At 36.7% G+C, this 21,669-nt stretch overlaps 2 protein-coding genes across 4 annotated transcripts; one reads left to right on the forward strand and one right to left on the reverse strand.

Moving 5' to 3' along the window:
* Positions 1–113: 113 nt before the first annotated feature.
* Positions 114–8,612, reverse strand: LOC145492896 (proline-, glutamic acid- and leucine-rich protein 1-like). Of its 2 annotated transcripts, XM_081472273.1 has the most exons (20): positions 8,493–8,612; positions 8,284–8,342; positions 7,598–7,703; positions 7,398–7,469; positions 7,171–7,248; positions 6,564–6,635; positions 6,175–6,234; positions 5,898–6,048; positions 5,590–5,734; positions 4,870–4,957; positions 4,514–4,608; positions 3,930–4,040; positions 3,690–3,828; positions 3,551–3,595; positions 3,404–3,449; positions 3,177–3,233; positions 2,921–2,976; positions 2,308–2,517; positions 1,098–1,904; positions 114–361 (listed from the first exon to the last, which is right to left on the reverse strand). In XM_081472273.1, the coding sequence occupies exons 1-20, from the start codon at positions 8,610–8,612 to the stop codon at positions 278–280; spliced, it is 2,601 nt and encodes an 866-aa protein (XP_081328399.1). In that variant the 3' UTR covers positions 114–277. The 2 variants fall into 2 exon arrangements, with proteins under 2 accessions (XP_081328399.1, XP_081328398.1); XM_081472272.1 differs by having other exon boundaries at positions 269–1,904.
* Positions 8,613–8,614: 2 nt separating this feature from the next.
* LOC145492898 (conserved oligomeric Golgi complex subunit 3-like) lies at positions 8,615–19,672 on the forward strand. 2 transcript variants are annotated; one of them, XM_081472275.1, is made up of 25 exons: positions 8,615–8,859; positions 9,131–9,253; positions 10,127–10,188; positions 10,278–10,443; positions 10,801–10,875; positions 10,991–11,083; positions 11,933–12,061; positions 12,145–12,219; positions 12,397–12,440; positions 12,626–12,752; positions 12,863–12,954; positions 13,084–13,189; positions 13,447–13,480; positions 13,625–13,704; positions 13,881–13,958; positions 15,529–15,589; positions 15,666–15,760; positions 15,891–15,980; positions 17,061–17,264; positions 17,401–17,442; positions 17,614–17,706; positions 18,383–18,464; positions 18,948–19,075; positions 19,246–19,344; positions 19,586–19,672. In XM_081472275.1, exons 1-25 carry the CDS (start codon positions 8,698–8,700, stop codon positions 19,610–19,612), a joined length of 2,367 nt encoding a protein of 788 aa, XP_081328401.1. In that variant the 5' UTR covers positions 8,615–8,697; the 3' UTR covers positions 19,613–19,672. The 2 variants fall into 2 exon arrangements, with proteins under 2 accessions (XP_081328401.1, XP_081328400.1); XM_081472274.1 differs by lacking the exon at positions 19,586–19,672 and having other exon boundaries at positions 19,246–19,452.
* Positions 19,673–21,669: the final 1,997 nt, after the last annotated feature.

The raw sequence follows: 21,669 nt of genomic DNA on the forward strand, positions 1-21,669 counted from the left end.
CATTGTCTTGTCTTGTTTATTTTTTTTGTTTTCATTGACTGTTCTTTGTGTTAACACCTATTTTCACACTGCCATTGACTTGTCAAATGCATATAATGAGCTCATCGGTACAATACATAATTATCTTTATTCTTAGCACATTGTCAGGATTGAACTGAATGTTTATTGATTTGCCCTGCCACTGAGGTGATATTGTTCATGACTCTTGTGCCATTGATGTAAAGGCATAATGGTTAAATCTGGTTCTTAAAACGTCCCATAGGAGTGCTAAAAGTCTTCATCCAAATTCTGGCTCATCAGAGTCCGGGTATGAGTCAACAAAGGCTGCCAACAACTGAGCTGTTTCATCACTATCAGTGTCCTGAAAAAGGAAGCAGTTAATGATATTCCATCACAAATATGATTCCATGGAGAGGAATTGCTCATTAGATTCATGATGACATTAAATCGGGAACTCTGCTTGAAGTCTGATCAGGTGTGACTCTTAAGTTATTTAAAGGGACTCAGTCACAGTATTTTGAGTTATTTTGGCCACATACAAAATTACCTTTAATGGTAGGAAACCTGAAAATAACAGATTAATAAGATAAAAAAACACCAGTTGGAAGAGATAATGATAAACCATAAAGGAACAAGTATGGCTAAGGATGGAGAAGATTAACATGGATTACAAACAACAAATTTGAAAAATTGCAGCTAAACTTTTCAATATGCGCAAACCATGACTGAGCTCCATTAAAGTCATCATGATATGCTGTGGTGGTCTTATGATAAGAGTGCTGGACTCTAAACAGAGCTGTCTGGTTTCAAACCCTGGCGATGGTCATTGTGTTGTGTTCTTTGGCAAGACATTTTACTCTCACAGTGCCTCGCTCCACCAAGGAGTAAAAATGGGTTCTGGCACATTTAATGCAGGGGGTAACCCTGCAATGGACTAGCATCAAATCTAGCAATCATGCCACAGAAACTGGAGATAAGCACTGGGCCAGGTGTGCCAGTGGGCTCAAATGGAGACTTAACCAACCTACATGGATTGCTGAACTTTGTTCAAATAACCAGCCAAAGGTGTCTGGATTAAAAAAAAGTGTTTTACTTACCTGATTGGTTACATTTTCATTTTCTGTGATATTTACTGTGAGTTGATCTTTGTTAGGTTTAGATGTAGCTTTGTGGCTCTCAACTTGTTTCTCTTTGCCTGCATTGGGATCATTATCTTCAATCCTTCTTTGCTTGGGCTCGGATAACCCCAGAGTATTTTTGGAGTCAGGCATTTTTTGTAGCTGCTGGGGAGAATTAACAACAGCTTCGCTTGATAGGCTTTCTGATGCAGACATTTGATTTGCATGTTTGATGAATTTCTTCTGAAATGACAATCGTGCTCTCAGTGTGTTAAAGCTGGAAGTAATACGCCCAGCTCCAGTCAGTTCACTCTCGGGGTTCACTACTTCATTGTGTGATTCCTCTTTTTGAGTGTTGATTTCTTTCCAACTAGTGTTAGACTGTTCAGTTTGTTCTCCAGATGTCTCGTGTTCAATCTCCTCCATTGGTGTATTCCCAACATTGGTGAAAGACTTGCTTCCTTCAGTAGTTTCTATGTAATCCCCATCCCTATGTTCTACAGACATTTGATCTGTTTGTGAGTAAGCAATGCCATTAGGATTGTTGCTTTCAAACAACAAACTTTGCTGAGATAAAACATTTTCGCTCATTGCCATTTGGTTCTCTCTATAGGAAGATAATGATTCTGATACACTTTCATGGTTCACAGACAGTAGACCATTTGAAGAAGGGTTCTCAGGGGTGCCAAGCAATAATGGTCCAGAGGCAGAGCACCCTTGAGGAAAGGACCTTGGATGAATAATGGAATTGGCAACAGCTAAGGCTTCTTGACAGAAACTTGACACCTGAAAAGAAATAGTTCCAAAGAAAAAGTGAATATTCAATTACGGACCAATCATCCAATGTTATGCTCTCTGAATAATCAGTGAATCAACCTCATGCTGGAGAAGACTTGTCTAAGTTCTTAATGTAAACAATTAAATTTGCTGATAACTATTTTGGGACTGGTCTAAGCTCTCTACATAAAGCTCTCTAAAGCTCTCTACATAAAGCTCTCTATATAAAGCTCTCTACATAAAGCCCCTCTAGATGTTTACATGTGCTCTATGGTCTGTGTTTTTTGCCGATATAATGCTTGCTCTCATTGACTAATTCTAGGGTATTATTCTTCTGTAATGCCCACGGGCCAATTACAGGCCTGATAACACAATTCAAAATGAAAGCAACCTATCATCACACCTACTCTACCTTAAAGTCTATATCCTGAAGCCCTGAGCTGAATAATTTAACAGCATGATTGACAGGTGACGGAACATAGGGTGAATTAGTAAGAAGACAACAAAGTAGAACATGGTACAATCCCTGCCGACACTCTGCATTCCTGAATGGTATGGGAAAGGAGTTGAATGAGGACTGCTGACACTGGATGACTAACTTCACAGCACAAACTTGAATTTCCTGAGGAGAGAGATAGAAAGAACATGCATTTGTTATGTTGTGTTGCAATCCTCCATTCTCCAGTGAACTAAGATAATTTCCATATTTATATGAGTAATAACGAAGAGGCAAGATTTGCTGTTACTCCGAGTTTCGTGCTTACGCACTCATCAGACAGTATTTAATCAGACAGTATTTAATTTTAGTATTAAATACTGTCTGATGAGTGCGTAAGCACGAAACTCGGAGTAACAGCAAATCTTGCCTCTTCGTTATTACTCATATACTCAGCTCTACACTATATGTGTATTGAGCACTATTTTAATGGGATCTGCTACTTCCTCATATGGTTAATTTCCATATTTATATATATTAGACCACCTTTGTTACTCTAGTAAAAAAAGGCAATGGTTACTGCACTAACCCAAGCCACCTCACGAGGAATGTCACTTCCACCAGCAATTAATAGAGCACATAAAGCTGTTGATGAAAAACAATATAATTTGACACAGAAGATTAATATTTTAAAAAAAACACATTAAAATATATGCTGATTAGTGCAAAGAGAAACACATATAACAAATTTTATAATCCAACCATCTTAATCTCTTATGAATCGTGTAATAAAGCTCTGTTTTTTTTATCATAAGCATGATTGTAGTATAAGATTATTTCTTCACCTTTAAGAGCTCTGTAAGTAATCACCACATTGGCATTTACATCAAACTTTTGTTGACCTGTATAAATAGGAATGTGTACTAACATTAAATTGAATTTGAAACTTTGGGATGTAAGGAAGTCTAGTCATGAAAATTAGCAGCAAATCTGAAGTGAGGTGTACCATGATAAATATTTTTGAGAAAGGACTTTCAGATATGCAATAACTTCAATGACCAATATGTCATACCTGTCAATAATTGGTCAACATCATCTCGAATTTTTCTTTTCTTTGCCTAAGAAAAAATCAATATTTACTGTATGAGTCAATCAAAAAAAGCAGAACTTGGAAGGAATCTTAAATTCATGCTTATCTGGCTCTTTGAAATTCAAATACCTTTTTGGACAATTGTTGAGTCCCACTGCTGGCATTTGGTAACAACTACAATCAAACAAAAAAAACTAGCAGGTGTGAGATGCCATAGTGTTTTAAATTGGAGTGGGGAAATTTAATTCAAAGGATTACAGAGTATTACCTTTGTTTGAGAAGCTAAAGGTTTTATATCATCCAGTATATGTTGAACCAATTTGGCCACCACACCACCCTCCTCAGGCAGGCTATTTGTCACTTGGATCCAGTGCTCAACACAGCCATAAACAGAACACCTCAGCTTCCTAACAAGGCAACAATAGATAAAGCTCTTAGTAGTTTAGTTCATCAATGAATATAATTGCTTTATGACGATTTGCTGTGTAAGCTTGAAATGTCTCCCTACCTGTAAGGCCTACATTGACCAAATGTAGGATTTTGGGATTTTGTCCAAGTAAGTTCTTGTACCAGAAGCTTCATTACCAAGTCAGAGAATGGCAGCATGAAACTTCCACACCTATGGTCCAGTTTTTAAGAAAAAAAAGTGGATGAAGTGCTGATCCAGATGTTTGGTTTTTAATTAAAGATACATTTACTAGACTAAGTTTGTACTGAGGAAGCAACTGGTAACTTTAAGCCCTTTTTCAGGGCTTGGGAAAGACTCGAATTCCTGTTGAAACAAGTTGCTCTCAAATTTTGATTGCCCTGGGCAAGTCTTAGTTTGCCCTTTTAATGATTAGGTTGGTAGATGACTTGCCTGATCCCTTACCCATTGGCAAGGACGAATGAAAAATTACTTGCTCAGAAGAAAAATCTACTTGTCCTGGACAACCAAATGGCTTTTTTGACAAATTAAAAAAATCCCCTTTTGAAGGCAGGTAACATGCACTTCTAAATGGCAAAATTTTGCTTGAAAACTAAAGGTCAACTCAAGGGTATCATTACGTTAGACCTAACTACATATGTACGCTTATACAGTTGTAAACATACCTGGATATCAGGTTTGTTAACAAATCTATAGCATTTGTATGAATCAAAGGCAAACTAGCTCTTAACAAGACAGATTCCACAACTACAGCATTCCTCTGCAAATGAGACAAAATAATGAGTCTGATCACTCCATTACAAGCAAATTTGTCTAAAACCATTAATGGTGGCTTTAAGAATGTCAATTAACCAATGAAAACAACTACAATGAAGTAGAATTTTATGAAAAGTGCTGGTCAGGACCTTTAATACCTTCACAGGCTGGGGTCAAAGGTACTATAAACCCAGAGGAGCTTTCCACACAGAAACAATAAATATTGCTTATACTGCTAATTTATATTGCAAGCTTCTTAACATACCAAAGAGTTACTGGTCACTGATGTTATTCTGATCAAAAGATTCATCGAAGCATCCACAGGAACTGCAACAACCTTAACATACTCTTCCCTACAATAACACAATGATGAATTAACTTCCTTTGAGAAGGACCTCCTTGATAACTAATTTGTGGCTAAGGTCAGCAGACAATGCTCTATTTCTATGCTCTATTTCCATGCTAAACAAGTCACAGAAATTTTGAATATCAAAGTGAAATGGAAAGACTATCAAATCTGATTGCTCCTAGTAAACAGCCCCATTAGTTGCAGTCAAGATGTCTGCATATGTAATTAGAAAATAGCCCAAAGACGATACATGTGCTGATTGGTTTAAAATCATGTTCCTATTTAAAACTTAATAGAAACACAGAACTAGCACAAGCTGTTGACATAATGATGGTGTAAGCAAAGATAATTTACATTTTGATGATGAGATTAAACTTACATTAAGTTTTTTTTTTTCATCACAGATTTTTCTAAAAGAAATAGAAAACATGTTCTTCATCTTTCTATTGAGTTATAGAAACACTTGTGGAAGTTTGGGAGAACTTGAAAAAGCTGTGGAAATACTCACCTGTCGGCTTGTGTTCCCACAGCATTTCTCATTCTCCCAAACTTCCACTCTTGCTTCTCTAACTTGATAGAAACATGGTACATATTTTCTATTTCTTAAATATTAAACATCATGAAATCAGTTGGTACCTAATCATTGAAGACAGACAGTAAAGCAATGTGTTACATCTGGTGACAAGGCTGTGTGTACGGTCAGGTTCAACTAGTGGAAGTTCGTCAGCGAGTGGAAGAGTTTCCGATTCAGAGGTAGATTGCTGCGTGGGTCTGGAGACAACTAAAATAAATACTGGAAAATTACTATGTTTATAAATACAAAAAAATACCAATCAAAACCTTACTAAATTCAGATCACAAAAAATTCATGCAAATCAACAGAAGTCTTCACTCTTCACATCCCAAAGCATTTAAATCTGAGTGAAAGACTTTCCTTCACTAACCAGGTTCAACACTTCCATAGGCAACATCAAGAAGTTTGTGAATTGTACAAATAACTTTCTTCCACTGTACCTCCCAAGCACATACTTGTTTCTTCTCACTGGATCCACTACGACTGCACTTTGGTAACAGGGCATAACATTGACATGCTGCCTGTTACAACAAAAAATGCAATCACCATCATGATTTTCTCGCTAATCAAGCCACATTGATAAAATAAATTTTAATAAGTTCGTTAGGAAGTTAGGAATAAAAAGAGCAGTGGAATTTTTATCTCACCTTCAAAGTTTCATCACATGCTGAACTTAATAATGGCAAAAGGAATTTCTCAATTTGATTCTGAAACCATTTACAGAAAACAAAAAAAAATTATGACAGTATAAAAAATGATACTTATCGACACAACATTTTCACAGTGACATCATTTAAACAGCTACAAAGAACAGTAAATTCATCAAATGAAAATGAAATTACGTTCTTAACTGATTTACATTTTCATTTAGAATTTACATATTTTTACATTTACACCCCTGAGAACTTGTCAATAATTTCCTGGTACCTGTTTCTACAATTTAAAGATATGTTTACTGCTGGAGAGACACTGCACGGACAAATTACAAGTTTACCTTTGTTGCTTCACAATAAGTAGCAGTTAACTTTTTACTTACCCTGGAGGATCCAACTGGACCTGGAAAATGTTGTATACAAGAAGAAAGAATAGACAAGACAGCTGGGTCATCCTACGAAAGATCAAATCATAATATCTACGATGATTATATATTACAAGACAAGCATAGACCTGTACAGAAAAGCTCAAATGTGAAAAAGACTGTTCAGAAGTCAAACTTTACCATTGGCTCATGCATGCAGACAGCATTAGCTAGTCTACAAGAGCATCTGGGTTTCTTTTGGCTCTTGTTTTGCGCTCTAAGAAAAAATTGTCTGTGAAAGAAGTTGTTCCTCTCGCTCAGTATTGCAGACGGTTTTTTCTTGACATGTGAAACAAGAGCCAAAAAAATATGCTCTTGCAGGCTAAGCATTAATTAGCATAATATTATCCAAGTCACATTTTATTGGTAATCTGATACTGACAGTAACTGGAAAGCTATAATTGTATTATTGTAAGATAGTGCAGTCTGTGCATAATAATATTTTTATTATTATTCTTATAAAGCATCATGATTGATTCCAGTGAGATGATGTGAAGAATTTAAATCTAAATTCAAACTTGTGGCTTGTCTGTGTACAGGATCTGTCAGTTTTCTTATAACTCACCGAGCATTTGGTAGACAACAATGTAGAAACAATGGATGGAATAACAGAGCTGGATAACTCTCTTGACAGCTCTGAAAACTAAGAGAGAATGAGTGTAAATAAGGAGTTTATTATAAAATCATACTTAATTGTTATTGTTACAGGTGAGCCTTTATCTAAACAAAAATAATAGAATTTCTATTTTGCCTTCTATTGCTTACACAAAACTGTTGCTCTAAGAATCTCACCTCTGAGGCATATCTCAAAATATCATCAAGAAGTTTGCTACAATACTGAATGACACTTGATTTTCCTGGAACCTATAAAGAACATTGAGAAGTTGAACTGTATTTTTTTTTCAAAAATACTTTTCTTGAAAAAGTAGATTTAACCACACACAAGACAGAGAATTCAAAATGACCTAAGAAGCTATTTTACTTTTTATTACCTGAATTATATTGAGAATAGTTCTTAGCCAGGATGAACAATTTGTCCTGAAGGTTTCTGTATCACACTGTTCAACTGTTATTCCAAGGAGACAAATACCTAACCAACTGATACATTGAGAAAAAAAAAAAAAGAGATAATTTTGTGCAATTCCTTTGTATGTTGTTTGAATCATGAAGTCAAAATCATCTGTTGGTTTGCTAGCACTATGAAACAAATGGGAGCATTGTTACTCTCCTAATCAATAGCAAATGTCATGCTCTAGTCTATAATTTACTGGCCACCCCATTGTCAGGTTATCAGTGGCAAAAATGTTCCAGTACCCAGAAAAGCACTGTGACTGTGAAAATAATGAATTAAAAATGTTTAAATCTATGAGTACAAATAATATAGGGGGCCTGGAGACTTCCTGCTTCCTGTAACTTTTACTCCATGTTCGACTCGGGTTCACGCCATTCCCTTCCTTTCAATCACTAAAATATTACCCAAATTTTTGAAAATTCTTTCGTATTCCACCCAGTTTCTATCACTTTGGGAATAACTCCATTCGCCCTATCTTCCACCGCCTCTTAATTGAGATTGTAGAAGTCCCACCACTTTTAAATTTAATATTCCCTGGATTCCCTGTGCCCCGTAACATGACCTAACATATGTCTTGTCTTTCATATGATAAGAGGCATAAACTACCTATCTGTCTTTGAATTTAGAAGGGAATTGACCTTCCCAATCCAGCCATCCGGAATTTTCTAAGGAAAAACGTTGATAATAAAATTAAAAGACCATTTCCAGGCCTAGGAGTAGGTGTGCAACACTACACGTGGTATAGGAATGAAAACAAACGTCAGAAAAACTTAACGAAACATAAAACCACAGAAGGGGTTGTGATATTTTCTTACCTCTTCACCGAGGTGTTGCTTTGAATCTACACATTCTAGGAAAAAGGGGGCATACGTTTCGGGTTTTGACTCCAAAAACGAACTCACCAAAGTCGACAATTCTGCTGCCATCGCTGCCATTTTGATTTTATTGAGAAACCGCTTACCCAGAAAAAATGCGGTCCAGTTATCAAGACAACAATGCACCTCGGTCCAAAGTGCCAACATGGCGGCTCAAGTTGGATTTTCGCCGTACTCTAACGAAATAAGGGAGAAACTAAGCCTATGGGACGTGAAGGATTCCCCTCTGGCGCCATTATCGGAGAAGCAAAGAAACAGTGTACTTGAACTGACCACTGTAGCAGGAAACCGTCCGCTTTTAGATGAGGTAAATCAGCTTACACCTATCATGCCCACATTATGATCACAGCTTTATAACTTAATATTTATAACCATGTTATAACAAATAATATGGCTTCCACGTTTGAAGTGAGGGCTCTTTTAAGTCCTAAACAGTTTTTCTGTAAGTTATTTTTTATTATTATTATAGCCAATGACGCCATTTTATATGGAAATGGAACCATTTTAAATCTTTAAAGAACTAAAGAATAACAATAAATCTTAATGGTACCAGAAATAATCCATCGTTTGGGTTTTAGTTACCTGAAGATGATTGCACAAGTCTGCCACCCAAGAGGACCCTGAGTGATACAAGTAAAGAAGCTGCTATGGACATGGCGAGAGTTGACTTGGGATCAGAGAAGATAGAAAATGCTCAACAGGTTGGTAGCTGATTAATTCGATGTCACTCCGCTGGCAGATCTATGGTCCTGAGGGACCCACTTGTCCCAGCAATCCCCAAAAGGATACAAAAATATAATTTAAGATAAAATATACCCCAGTCGTCACTCAACCACTTCCATTTATAGCCACACCAAGGCTCCTCTTTCCTTCCACACCCCATGCCCCTTTCCGGCACCACTGGATCTGCCATGCCATAATTGCTGGGTTGGGGGAGGGGGGGGGGGGGTACTCTACAAAGTTTTACACAAGGATGAACCATCATAAGGTCCAACTTCTCACCCTTTTCAAGTAAACAGAAATATTCCATTTAAACAGAAAAAGTACCCCTTTCGTATACCTTTTATGAAAAAAGTTACCCCTTCACATGCCTATATGAGAACACTGCATCTCTTTCCTAAACCCTTAAAACAAAGTTAATGAACAATCGTACGGGAGAGCATCAAGCATTACCAGATACAACTGCAAGGTGCATTTGTTTGAAATATTATAATTAAAGGCCCTTTTAAATACCTAAACAGCAGATTTCCCAACCTTTTCATATAGCTCAACTTATGAAATCCCTACCCTTTTATATACCTGAAGCCTGACAAAGGTACCCCTTTCAGGCAGAGCCTCCCCATATAGGCCGTTATAGGGTGTCCCCCCTCCCCTCCCCCCTTCAGGAACCACTTCTACAATGTAGATGTACTTTCACACAAGTCCCTGGGTGTAAGCAAGCATGGGAATGGCCATGTAAAGGATTGGAAGACTATTTATTTTGGAATACGTGTTAAAAACCAATGTTGTTGACTTGTGACATCATGACAGTAATTTGAATTCTTTTTTACTTGATATTGTTCTCATGCCAACAGTTTTTTGCCTGGTTTGCAAATGTTGAGGCTCAAATGGAAGAGGAGCAAGAATCTTCTTACAGGTATAATATTCTAAGTTTACAGTTGAGATGGTGGCTTGTTAGAAATTGAAGTAAAATTCAAGTGCCATTGAATTTATTGATTTCCTCAGGTCATATGCTGCACAATTGAGTTCATATCGTGATCACTGTGACAGTATTCTTAAAGAGGTGGAATCAGCATTGAACCATCTGCAAGATTTACAGCACAAACATTTACTTGTATCCACAAAAACTGGTGCTCTTCATGAAGCTTGTGAACAACTTCTCCAGGATCAGGTGAGAGAGATTGTTTATTTAGCTCTTGATGTTGGTGGAAATTCTCCTTACTGTGGGTACAATAATTTTCTTGATGTACTAGACAACTTTAGTGACAATTATGGCAATAATTATTACTGTATTACAAATTTCAGTATGCATTTTAAAGTGAGTGCTGAATGACTTAGATTTAAACAAGTTACATTACATTACGTGTATGACAACAAAGACAAAGATGGCGACAGTGATGGTGATGGTGCATACGTGTTGGCGCCTAAACGGTAGTCTTTAAAATGATGTCTGTGATTATGTATGAAAATTGAATCTTAAAGGTTTGGTTTGCTAATAAAAACTATAATGGAACTTGCAACTTTTCAGACAAAGTTGATGAACATGGCTGAAAGTATCAGTAATAAGTTGTCTTACTTCAATGCATTGGATCATCTCAGACATGTAAGTATCACGGCTCTTTGGCTCTGAAAAATTCTTTTTTTTTAACTTTGACCTTAATTAGCAAGGTCATACATATCAAATAAAGTGTTGACAAATAAACCTGTTTTGTTTTCAGAAACTCAACTCACCCACTGTCTCAGTGACAAGTGAGGCATTTGTTCCAATGCTAGCCAGACTTGATGAGTGTATTTCATTTATATCCAGCAATGTAAGTTTTTATTTTTGTGTATTATCTTCTCTTCTAACCTCAAATGCATTGAAAATTAGATATTAATTTTCTTTTAGGGTAACTACAGTTTTAATAAATAATACAAAACTTACAGAGGTTTTAGGTTTGGAGCAAGCTAAAGCTTCAAAGATACTCTTACTCCTTCTCCTCCCTAACACACATAACCCTATTGTTGGATAAATATGGGTTATTGACCCAACTTGTTCAGTCACGATGGTTGGATATTGGCCAATTTCTTCTTTTGCATGTTTATAGACCTTGACTCTGTCTCAGTCCATAAACATGCAAAAAAGAAGAATGAGGTGAATATCCAGCCATCTTGACCAAACAAGCTTGGTCAATAAAGGATTTATTATATGGAAAAAAAAAAACACATCTATTTTTCACAGGAGACAGCAGGTAGTCCCAAGCAGACAAGATAGTGCCATCTTGCCCGCTCAGCCAATCACAGTGCAGGATTTGGTTCATCTTGCCTCCTCACGGAGCTACAGTAGCCATATAATAATAGCTACTATTGAACCATGTCACCTGTCTAAACATTACCATCCATTCTACATACTGTTTATGTCAAACCAAACCACTCCCATTTCACCCCATGTGTACCATACCACAAGTCAGCAAGCCGGTGCTCTAAGCAAAATTGTAAGGTGCACAGGGGTGCTTATGTAGGAAATCTTGGGTTCCCAGCTCTAACAAGCTTTCATAAGAATGAAGTTAAACAAGTCGTCCAAAGACAAAACTTAGTCGCCTGAGGCACCCGGGCTCTGCTAGACCACAGCCCTGAGTCAGTATCACTGAATTCATGCTTGTTTGTCCTTGTCCTTATAGCCTCAGTTTAAAGAGTCTCCAGTGTATCTTGTTAGATTCAAACAGTGCTTGAACCAAGCCCTGAATCAGGTGAAAACACATGTTGTGAACTTGCTGAAAAATGCAACAGCACAAGTCTTAACAAACAAGGTAAGGTGCTGAAAATTACTGATTATTGTCAGTAATGGATGTTGATCACACTCAATCATTGTTTGAACTTTACTAATTTACAGGAGGGTGGAAACACTTCTGAGAATTCCTTTGCACTGTTTTACGGAAAATTCAGAACCTGTGCACCTCGAGTAAAGGTTAGTTTCCGTTAATAATTCTGTAAGAATCCAGGCCCACCAAAATGATGTGACTTACCCTATCTACTCAAATTAGATGATAAGATCCAAATTTGCAAGATTCTCCAAAATTGTTGTTGACATGGTTTACTTCCTGTATTGGGGACCTAACCTCTAGCTTTAATCTTTTACTGACAGAGTTTGATGGAACAAATTGAACAAAGAAGTCACTTAAGCTCTGAGTAAGTATCATTAGTCAACTGTTTGGATTTACACATAAAACAAGTTTGATAAAAAAAAGATGAATTGGTATCTAGCAATGTACAATATTACTGCTTCAGGATAATTCATTGTTATCATAAAAAAAATCCACAGATTTAAATCTCACCATAAAGATATGTTTTTTATACACATTATTTACTTTCAGGTACAGCTCCCTTCTCAGTGACTGTCAGCATTGCTATTTATCCCAGCGTTCCCAGCTGCTCACCCCTTGTGTCAGTGATGCCATTGACAAACTGGCCAAGCAGTATGAGAGAAACCCTTGCTCTCTAGTAGGTGTCTTGACTATAATGATTAAAACATGTTCAAGACTTACCTCATTGGTTTTTAAGCACCCTGAACAGTCTTTATGTACATAACATAATTTTTTTGTTGTTCTAAGGTTCGTGCAGGATGTTCAGTGTTAATTCACGTTTGTCAAGATGAATACCAGTTATATTATCACTTCTTCTCAAAGCCAAGTGCAGGCCTAGAGTAAGTCAATCCCATCAGTGGTACATGTTATGTGATTATCAACGTCACTGTGTATATTAATGTCCCGATTGTCATGTTTAGCAATTTCTTGAGAATGCAATGAATGAATATTTTTCCTATCCTGTTTAGCTCATTGTTAGAAATCCTGTGCAGCACCTTGTATGATTCTCTGAGACCTGTTATTATTCATATGAACCACATGGAAACCTTGACTGAACTCTGCACAATATTAAAGGTACTTCCTTGTTAAACTTCTGGAAATACTCAGAGTAAATTATTTTGAAGTTGCAGCCTAAAAGTGTCCTGACTCTTCTTGAATACATGGACTTAATGTTTGCTGCCCTTTTTATAATTAGTTCTTGTTAAACATCCACAAGCTTCACTGATGTTAAGGAGTAGATTAGAAAATGTTCTGTGAACCATACTGGGTTAAAACTATTAATAACATCATTATTTAAATAGTAATTTTTTTCCCTTCATAATTGTTTGTAGGTTGAGATGATTGAAGATCATGTACAACAGAAAGGTGCGTGTAAAAAGAAAACTTTAAATACACAAGTCTGTGATTTAGAGCAAAAAGTTCTGTTCTTTACTGTTTTACAAGACATCCTTGAAATTAGAGATTTGGTGAGGATTAAAAATCAAGTTAATTTTTTTTTTCACTCTCAAGGTGAAGAGTTAGCTGCCTTTGAAGTTGTGGTTCTTCAGATGTTGGAGGATGTACAAGAAAGATTAGTCTACAGGGCACAGGTGATCACTAACACAGTGATTAAAAATCGAGGACCTCCAGCTCTATGTTATCAAGAGCACAACAGGAATGCAATGAAGAATATTAAACGACATCAAGAGAGATAGAGTTAACCATTGTTCCATTTTGTTTGCTTAAAGCTTAAAGGGTTTTTTTTTATTTTCATGTTAATCTTCAGGCATACATCGAGACTGACATCCAGAAATATTCCCCAGCTCCGGGTGATTTGGCATACCCTGAAAAACTTGTTATTGGGGTAAGTATACGGAGAGTTACTCAAGACTAGATATCCAACACTGGACTACCACGCAATGGTAGATATGTTTGCACTTGCCTGGCATGAGTCACTGTGAATTCAAAGAAGGTTATCTTGCCCAAGAACAAAAGGCTGATCCGATGATGGAGTCCTTTCCTTTAAAGTGTGACTACTCGAGCTGGGCCACCTAGAAGAACCAATGTCAACTGAGAACAATGGGCTGGTAACTTTCTCCTGACAGCAAGTAATGGTCTGTTTGACCTATATGCTCTGTCTGTCTATACACTCAGACTGTGTTATATATACACTTTTAGAGATTCAGTTTTTGACAACAAATTATCGTAATTATAAATCTAACTGAAACTGTTGAAAAACGTAAAAAAATTAGGTTAATGACCCTGTTCTGTGAGAGGTCACTTTTGTGTCTTATTATAGCCCATTATTATTATAGCACATATATCAGTAAATAAAGAAAGCCACACATCATTTGGCGTAATGTGGGGGGACACAACCTCGCGGTTGGCATGGGAAGTGCCTTTGATTTGCATGACCTTTAAAAGCCTCACTTGTCACCAGCACTACCGCACTGGAAACGGACAATAGTAACAGCAGGTCAAGTTGATTACAAAATAACAATAGCAAGTATGCTGACCTTCCAAGCCTCACTTTTTACCAGCACTACCCTGCACTGGAAATGGGCAAGAGTATTGGCAGGTCAAATTTGAACATGTGACCTTGAAAGCCTCATTGATCTCCCTGGCACTGAGGAAGCCAGCACTGGATTGGACAAAACTATTGGCAGGTGCACAAATGAAAGGGGCAAAACACTGCCCAAAGCTTGGGGGAAGTAGCTATCTGAAGACTTAACCTCCCGTAAAAAATTTAGGATCAAAACTAACCAATCAACAAATGGCAGTTTCCTAAGAGGTTTGCAACACTTCGCAGTTTGTTGGGTTTTCAATTTTGATAGGAACTACAATTGTTTGTATTCTTCAGTTATTGGTTTATTTGAGAATTTAAAAAGATCGCTATCCTTTGTTCTCAACTAACAATCTGATTGGTTCCACTTTTTTCCAAGTGGCCTGGTTTGAGTAGTCACACTGTAAGTAGGCATGTTGTTTGAATTTACAGTACTTGCAGCAAAAATTAGATTATAATGCTATAACTAAATTAACGTGAAGACACAGTGGTCAAGTAAGGTGTATACACTCTGCATCCAGAAGTCTGTGTTCAGGTCAGCCATCCTCATAAATTATGTTTCCATCAGCAAGGCACTTCGCTCTGTCTGTCTCCAATAGTGACTAATGACCAGAATCTCATACAGAGAAAACGTGCCTCCAGTTAGCTTGGTGTTTCAGAAACTGGGGAGCAGTACTAAGCTGTTGAACTCTTACAGTTTCTAGAATTCTCAGCATTGGAACAGTTGCCTCTACCACATAGAAGAAATGCAATTTGTGAGAACACTTTTATTCCCCACCCTCCCCTGTGTTGACCGGCCTCTCAACCTTTACCGTTTCTGTTGCCCATCACCTTCTTTTCTTTGTGTTTTACATGTTTGTTGTCATTATAGATGACAGGTGATGCTGACAAAGAGGAAAAGCAAGCTGAAGGAGAAGAGAAGAAACCTGTGGGTAGGTTGTAAAAGCTTTTAAGTTATTACAAAACACAGTTGGCATTTTTCACATCTGTATCCTTTTCTGATTTCAGAATTGCCAGCAGCCCTGGCAGACCTGCAGGGTATGTGGTACCCAACTGTCAGACGCACACTAGTTTGTCTCTCCAAACTTTACCGCTGTATTTCGGTAAGAATTGTCTCCTTGTTTTGGTGGACCGGTGATAAATATTCATGCAGCCATACTTGGTATCCTATGGTCTAGGTGTGTTGTCAATATAGCAGTGCATCGGTTAATCTTTCTTTTTTGTCCGTATCAGAAAGAGACGTTTGAAGGTTTGTCTCAAGAGGCTCTGTCCTTGTGCATTCAGTCCCTTAAAACAGCAAGTGCACTTATTACCCAGAGAAAGGTACAGAATTATGCCTGGGGGGACTCCCCTATGAAACGGTCGGGGAGGCTTGTTGGAAAATTTATTTTATTATTTCTTTGAGTGTACCCTAAAAGATACTTTGGCAGCTAAAAATAGTGGTGTTTCATCATGAACACCCCAAGTGAAACCAGAATCCTTGATTTATACTCCTAAGTGAGACAAAGAGCATCACCGACCTTTTCATATGGGAGACTCCCCTGGGGTTTTATATTATATTATTATATGGCTAGCGGGCAAGATGAATCAAATCCTGCGCTGTGATTGGCTACCCGAGCGGGCAAGGTGGAGCTATCTTGCCCGCTCTGGACTACCTGCCGTGTCCCGCAAGAAAAATTTCCGCGAAAGCCATATAATAAATCCTTTATTGACCAAGTTTGTTCGCTCAAGATGGCTGAATATTGGCTTTGTTCTTTTTTTGCGAGTTTATGGACCTCGACTCCGCCTCGGTCCATAAACACGCAAAAAAAGAACTTGGCCAATATCCAGCCATCTTGACCTCACACTTGGTCAATAACCCATACATCTCAGTCAGGAGCACAGTGGATATCTTAGTTCTTTGACCAGCTACAGTCCTATCAGAGCATCACGTTTGTCTAAATCTTACTTTATTATTTTAATTATAGTAATTATATGTAGCCATTCAGTACAATCATAGAAATGATGCCATAAAATGTCCAGATCTTTGCAGCTTTTAATATATAATAATTTTTATATACATTTCACCGATAAAAGTAAAATATAAAACTTTGAGGTAAAAAGCTGTTAAAATTATGACTCTAAACGTTTTCGATCCGTTTGATGATCATCAAACCGATCTCATAATTTTAAGAGCTTTTTACCTTAAAGTTTTATATAATTTTTTGTTTTGAATAGTTTGATCTTCATATAAAATTTGTGATGTCACTTCTATGGTGTGTAACAGAGTAGACCATACAAAAGTGAATTTGATTCTCTCACTCAATAACATTGAGAATTACATGCCTGTAAAATATGTTTGTTTCAATTCACATATTGAATTTGAACAAAGCTTGACTTTTATGTGAATTTTGCTTGTTTTAGGATGCCATAAATGGTCATTTGTTCCTTATAAAGCACCTACTGATCCTCAGGGAGCAAATTGCACCTTTTGATGTAGATTTTGCTGTCAAAGAAATGTCACTAGATTTCAGTAAGATGAGGACAGCAGCCTATGGCTTATGGAGTCACAGCAACAGATTGTTTGCCCTTAGTAGTAGCAATGCTCTTCTGGAATTCCTCTTAGATGTAAGTGCAAATGCTTTGTCTTTAGTCTATTAACTTGTGTGTAAGACTAAACGTGTTGATTATTTTGCAAGAGAATAAGAAATTGATCAGTTTCAGGGTTAAAAAATTGAGTTTCAGTTTGTGTTATTTTTTTCAGGGTGCACCACAGCTGACAGAAAACTACTTGGATTCAAAGAAGGTAAAGGCAGAAGTGTTCATTAAACGATTGTCAGTAGTAATTTTGCTTACCCATTAAAAGTTAACTTCACAAATATGTGATGGAATAGCTACATCTACATGTCCAATGTCAGATGTTTTCTCTCCCAAAACCACATGCTATGCCATACTATCTATTTTGCTCTTTACCAAGGATGTTGACGTTGAACTCAGGATTGTGTGTGAGCAGTTCATCCAAAATGTATCAGAGTCACTTATCTCCCCTCTGTCTGCATTTCTGACAAAGGTAAATATAGTCCTTTCATTCAGAATTTGTTGAGAGTATCTTACATGCAACCACAGGTGATGGTGCACAAGATAATGACTGAGGCTCACTTCATGAGACTCTGAGCTTACAGAGAGAAATGTCCTAAAATGTTTCTCCTTGGTTCATATTTCTCAAACTCATTAATAATTCATCAAGTTTAAACATTCAAAGGATATCATGACCGTGACGGTGTTTGGATATCTGATATCAGTTAGCATAGATTTTTACGATATTATGTCTCCATCTCCTTAGTTTTAGTTCTGATTGAGAAGATAATTATATCAAACACTTAAGACAGTGTTTGACCACATTTCCAAACACCTTGAAGTTCATCAAAAGTACTGCGCTATGTGTCATATTTTCAACCCTCTTCTTGTTGTTTGGAAGTGTGGTCAAGCACAGTCTTTGGTGTTTAATTTATTACTTCCAGTATTGTCACTTCACTCTGTTAGTGTACGCAAAATTGCCTGATGATCCTCCACGAGAAAGAACTTTCAAACAAATTCAGATCAACTTTGAAAGATTACCACAATGTTGCAAATACTTACAAGACTTCTTGAAAATTCAGATGTGCTATCCCCATCACACCCCATTTATTAGACAGAGTGTGCTGTACATATATAATTTTAGCTTTATTTTTGTCCTTGTTTTGCAGGTTACAGTCATTAAGAATCTTGCAGAGGAAGAGAAAAAGGATACTAAAGCATTTCTCAAGCAGCAGCCTTTTGCAAAACCAGGTAACATTTGTGAGAAATTACAACATATACCAACCCATAACTGATTTTACAGAAGGTCGTTTTAGTTACTCCAGTATGGGTACAGAAAAGCAAAGATTGTAAGTCAGTAGTACTTGTTACAATGTGGTTTGCAGCAGAAGTGTTTGTGAGTCCCCCCCCCCTGTATGGCATGGTAGTCTATTGCTGGTTACCTCCCCCCCCCCCCCGAACATTTCCCCAATAGTTTGCTGGTACACATTTATATGGCAATGTAAAGGTAAACTTGTCTTACTCAAAAACATGACATCAGGAGGTGCAAATTCGTAAACATGACTCGCTAACCATTTGCACCACAGTTAATTCTTTCAGCCTCTGAAGAATCAGAGATCAATTCTGTTCACTCTTTCTAATAAGAAAGAACTCTCCTGATTTAACTGTCACAAAAACAACAGATACTACAAAACATTACCCAACCTCTTTCTTGTTCCTAAATTTCTTTTTCAGAGAATGTTCGCAAAGTTGTAAGTGAGACCTACATGTTACTCAAGTCCAAACTGACCAGTACTTTACAGAGCATGGCTTTGTTCCTGGCAAACAAAGACACAGAGTATATCCTGTTTAAACCTGTCAAGGTAATGTTCCTTTATCTTACCTTACATTGTTTTGAAAATAACCAAATCCCCAACCAAATTTCTCAGAATTACTGTAAAAAGAAACATTGAGTGTGGAACCAAACACCAGCAAAGCCATGGTTCAGTTGTGTGACTTCACCTTTCAGTATCTTTTTTTTCTATCATCACAGGCTAAAGTCCAAGAATATTACAAACAGATGAATGACTTGGTGACAGAGACATACTCTGAGGAAGATCAACAGATTATCGGATGTCCATCCATTCAACAGGTAAGCACAAGTACTGTCAGTAATGATAAGAGCATTTCCCATATCTTTTACGATACAACTGCTCATCTTAACAAGGCCAAACAGCTACAAAACATCATGCTTGGGTGAATGAAAGTATCTGTGGTACTTGACAAATAGGAGGTGATGCAAACAAAAAACCTTGCTGGTGTGCAGCAACATGAAAACAACACGTATTCATACCAGGTGGAAGTGTTCAATTGTTTGTTTATATTTTTTTCAGGTGTCCCTTCTGTTGGCAGTATCATGAATAATATCAAGTCACAAAAGTATTATTTTGATAGCATAGCTGTTAAAATTATAGCATCCCAAATAGGTAGCAGGGTCTTCATTACTGCTGTTTTAGTTACGTTTTCAGAAGATTGTGTGTACTTATTTCTTGTAATGTTAAGGTGTATTCTATCACACGTTGAATAGTTGAAAACTGTTGATCACCACATCTTTATTTCATCAGCTGAAAAGCCTGAAATTGAATTTGAAATTATCAGTTCAAACTCTTGACAAGCTTGTTGTCTTCAACAAGAGTTCAACTGCACTGAAATAGTTAAATTTGCTAAGAGACCACCAACAGAGTTCATTTTAAATAGGATAATTATAATATGGAAGGTTATCATGCAAAGCATGTAAAAAAAGGCTATAGGTTATTTATTTCAGGTAGAACAGTTTGCTAAAGAGTGGATTTGACAATGGTCAATGTAGTTATTCTGGTAATGGAAGAATGTATGAAAAGCTTGTTACTGATGCCGGACTTGGCTCATCATTTGCAAACATGTTTGTTGTACAAAATTTGAGTGTATGGTGTAATAATCACTTTTTGCCGAGACTAAAGGGGGAATATGGAGGTGCAATGGCCTCATGGTTAGTGCACTTGCCTCTGGATCAAGCGGTCCAGGTTTGATCCCTGGCCAGCGTCATTGTGTTGTGTTCTTGGGTAAGACATTTTACTCTCAAAGTGCCTCTCTCCATCCAGCTGTATAAATGGGTACTGGCTAAATTAATGCTGGGGGTAACCCTGTGATGGACTTGCATCTCATCCAAGGGGGAATAAAAATACTCCTAGTCACTTCATGCTACAGAAACCAGAGATAAGTGCTGGCCTGATGGACCACTTGGCTGTATGCATACTTTACTTACCTCAAAGGAAGACTCTCTCAGTTGACAAATATTAGTTGATTGTATAGTGAGGGTATCTTATGAGGGCAAGGATGAATATGGATTGTAATATGAAAAAATATTCACAAGACATTGAGCAATGAAGAGAGGAGTAAAAGTATGAAAAATAGTTCATTTATTCTATATGGATTAATTTCTACAAATCTATCGTTCTAGTGTTGAGTGAAATTGTTTAACTTGTGAAACATTGATCCTGCATTAAGAGGTGTTAATTATTCTTAAAATCTGCCGCTATCTTTACTTTGTTTCAAGCTTAACATACTGATGAATTGATTTACATTTCACACGTTAAGTAACATCACTCTTATTATACAGAATATTTGTAAATTATAAGGTGAAATTCTATTTACAATATAACATTTAGTATTTATATGTCCATTTCTAAATGCATTTCATGTAAATAAAAGAGGTCTTGGAGCATTACGTTTCACATCCTGTTTATGGTGCAATTTTGTTTATAGTACATTTCTTTCAATCTTTAGCCCAACCCCTAATATAGAACCAAAATACAATCAGTGGGAGATTTTCAATTACAAGAATGCTACCTAAAACCTATTACTGAGTACTTTCATTGGAAATTATTGTTTCTATTATCACACAAATCAATTAAACTAACTATACAATTTTACAAACGGATATTTTTTTCTTGCCTGAAAAAACTTCACAAGTACCAAACATCTTGATTTTGTTTTTTGAAACCCAAACAATAATAAAAAAAACAATTATTGGCAAATACTATTTTTTTAGCTGATTTGATTACAAAAAAATTCTTCACAAAATAGAATACCATTTATAGTGAACCAAAAAGTCTAACCACTAATATACCAGCTATTACAATGCCACGATTATTTCTTTTCACAATTCTTTATGCTAAGAGAAGTTTGTTTAAATTCTTGAATGTATGTGTTTAACAGACAAAATTACATATTAAGATATTCCTGAAAAGACCGAAAAGATTCGTACATGTAAGTGGTTTATTTTGCTAGCGATCCTTAAGATACACCTTTAGATATGTCTTAGAACAATAGCAAAGCCATACTTTTATACCTGTGATAAAATTTTTTATATATTTGCTACACAATCATATTTTAGCACAAAGTAAAGAACTTCCTAGCATGCATATTAGGACAAGAA

This window comes from Orbicella franksi, chromosome 7 (assembly GCF_964199315.1).
Source record: "Orbicella franksi chromosome 7, jaOrbFran1.1, whole genome shotgun sequence".
Lineage (NCBI taxonomy): Eukaryota > Metazoa > Cnidaria > Anthozoa > Scleractinia > Merulinidae > Orbicella > Orbicella franksi.

Coding starts and splice junctions, on each gene's coding strand:
- LOC145492896 (XM_081472272.1), bottom strand. CDS start 8,612: ATGGCAGCGATGGCAGCAGAATTGTCGACTTTGGTGAGTTCGTTTTTG. Junction 4,609..4,869: donor CAGTGACCAGTAACTCTTTG/GTATGTTAAGAA, acceptor TCTCATTTGCAG/AGGAATGCTGTAGTTGTGGA. Junction 4,041..4,513: donor TTAACAAACCTGATATCCAG/GTATGTTTACAA, acceptor ACTGGACCATAG/GTGTGGAAGTTTCATGCTGC.
- LOC145492898 (XM_081472274.1), top strand. CDS start 8,698: ATGGCGGCTCAAGTTGGATTTTCGCCGTACTCTAACGAAATAAGGGAG. Junction 12,441..12,625: donor AGAAGTCACTTAAGCTCTGA/GTAAGTATCATT, acceptor ATTTACTTTCAG/GTACAGCTCCCTTCTCAGTG. Junction 17,707..18,382: donor TGTCTGCATTTCTGACAAAG/GTAAATATAGTC, acceptor CTTGTTTTGCAG/GTTACAGTCATTAAGAATCT.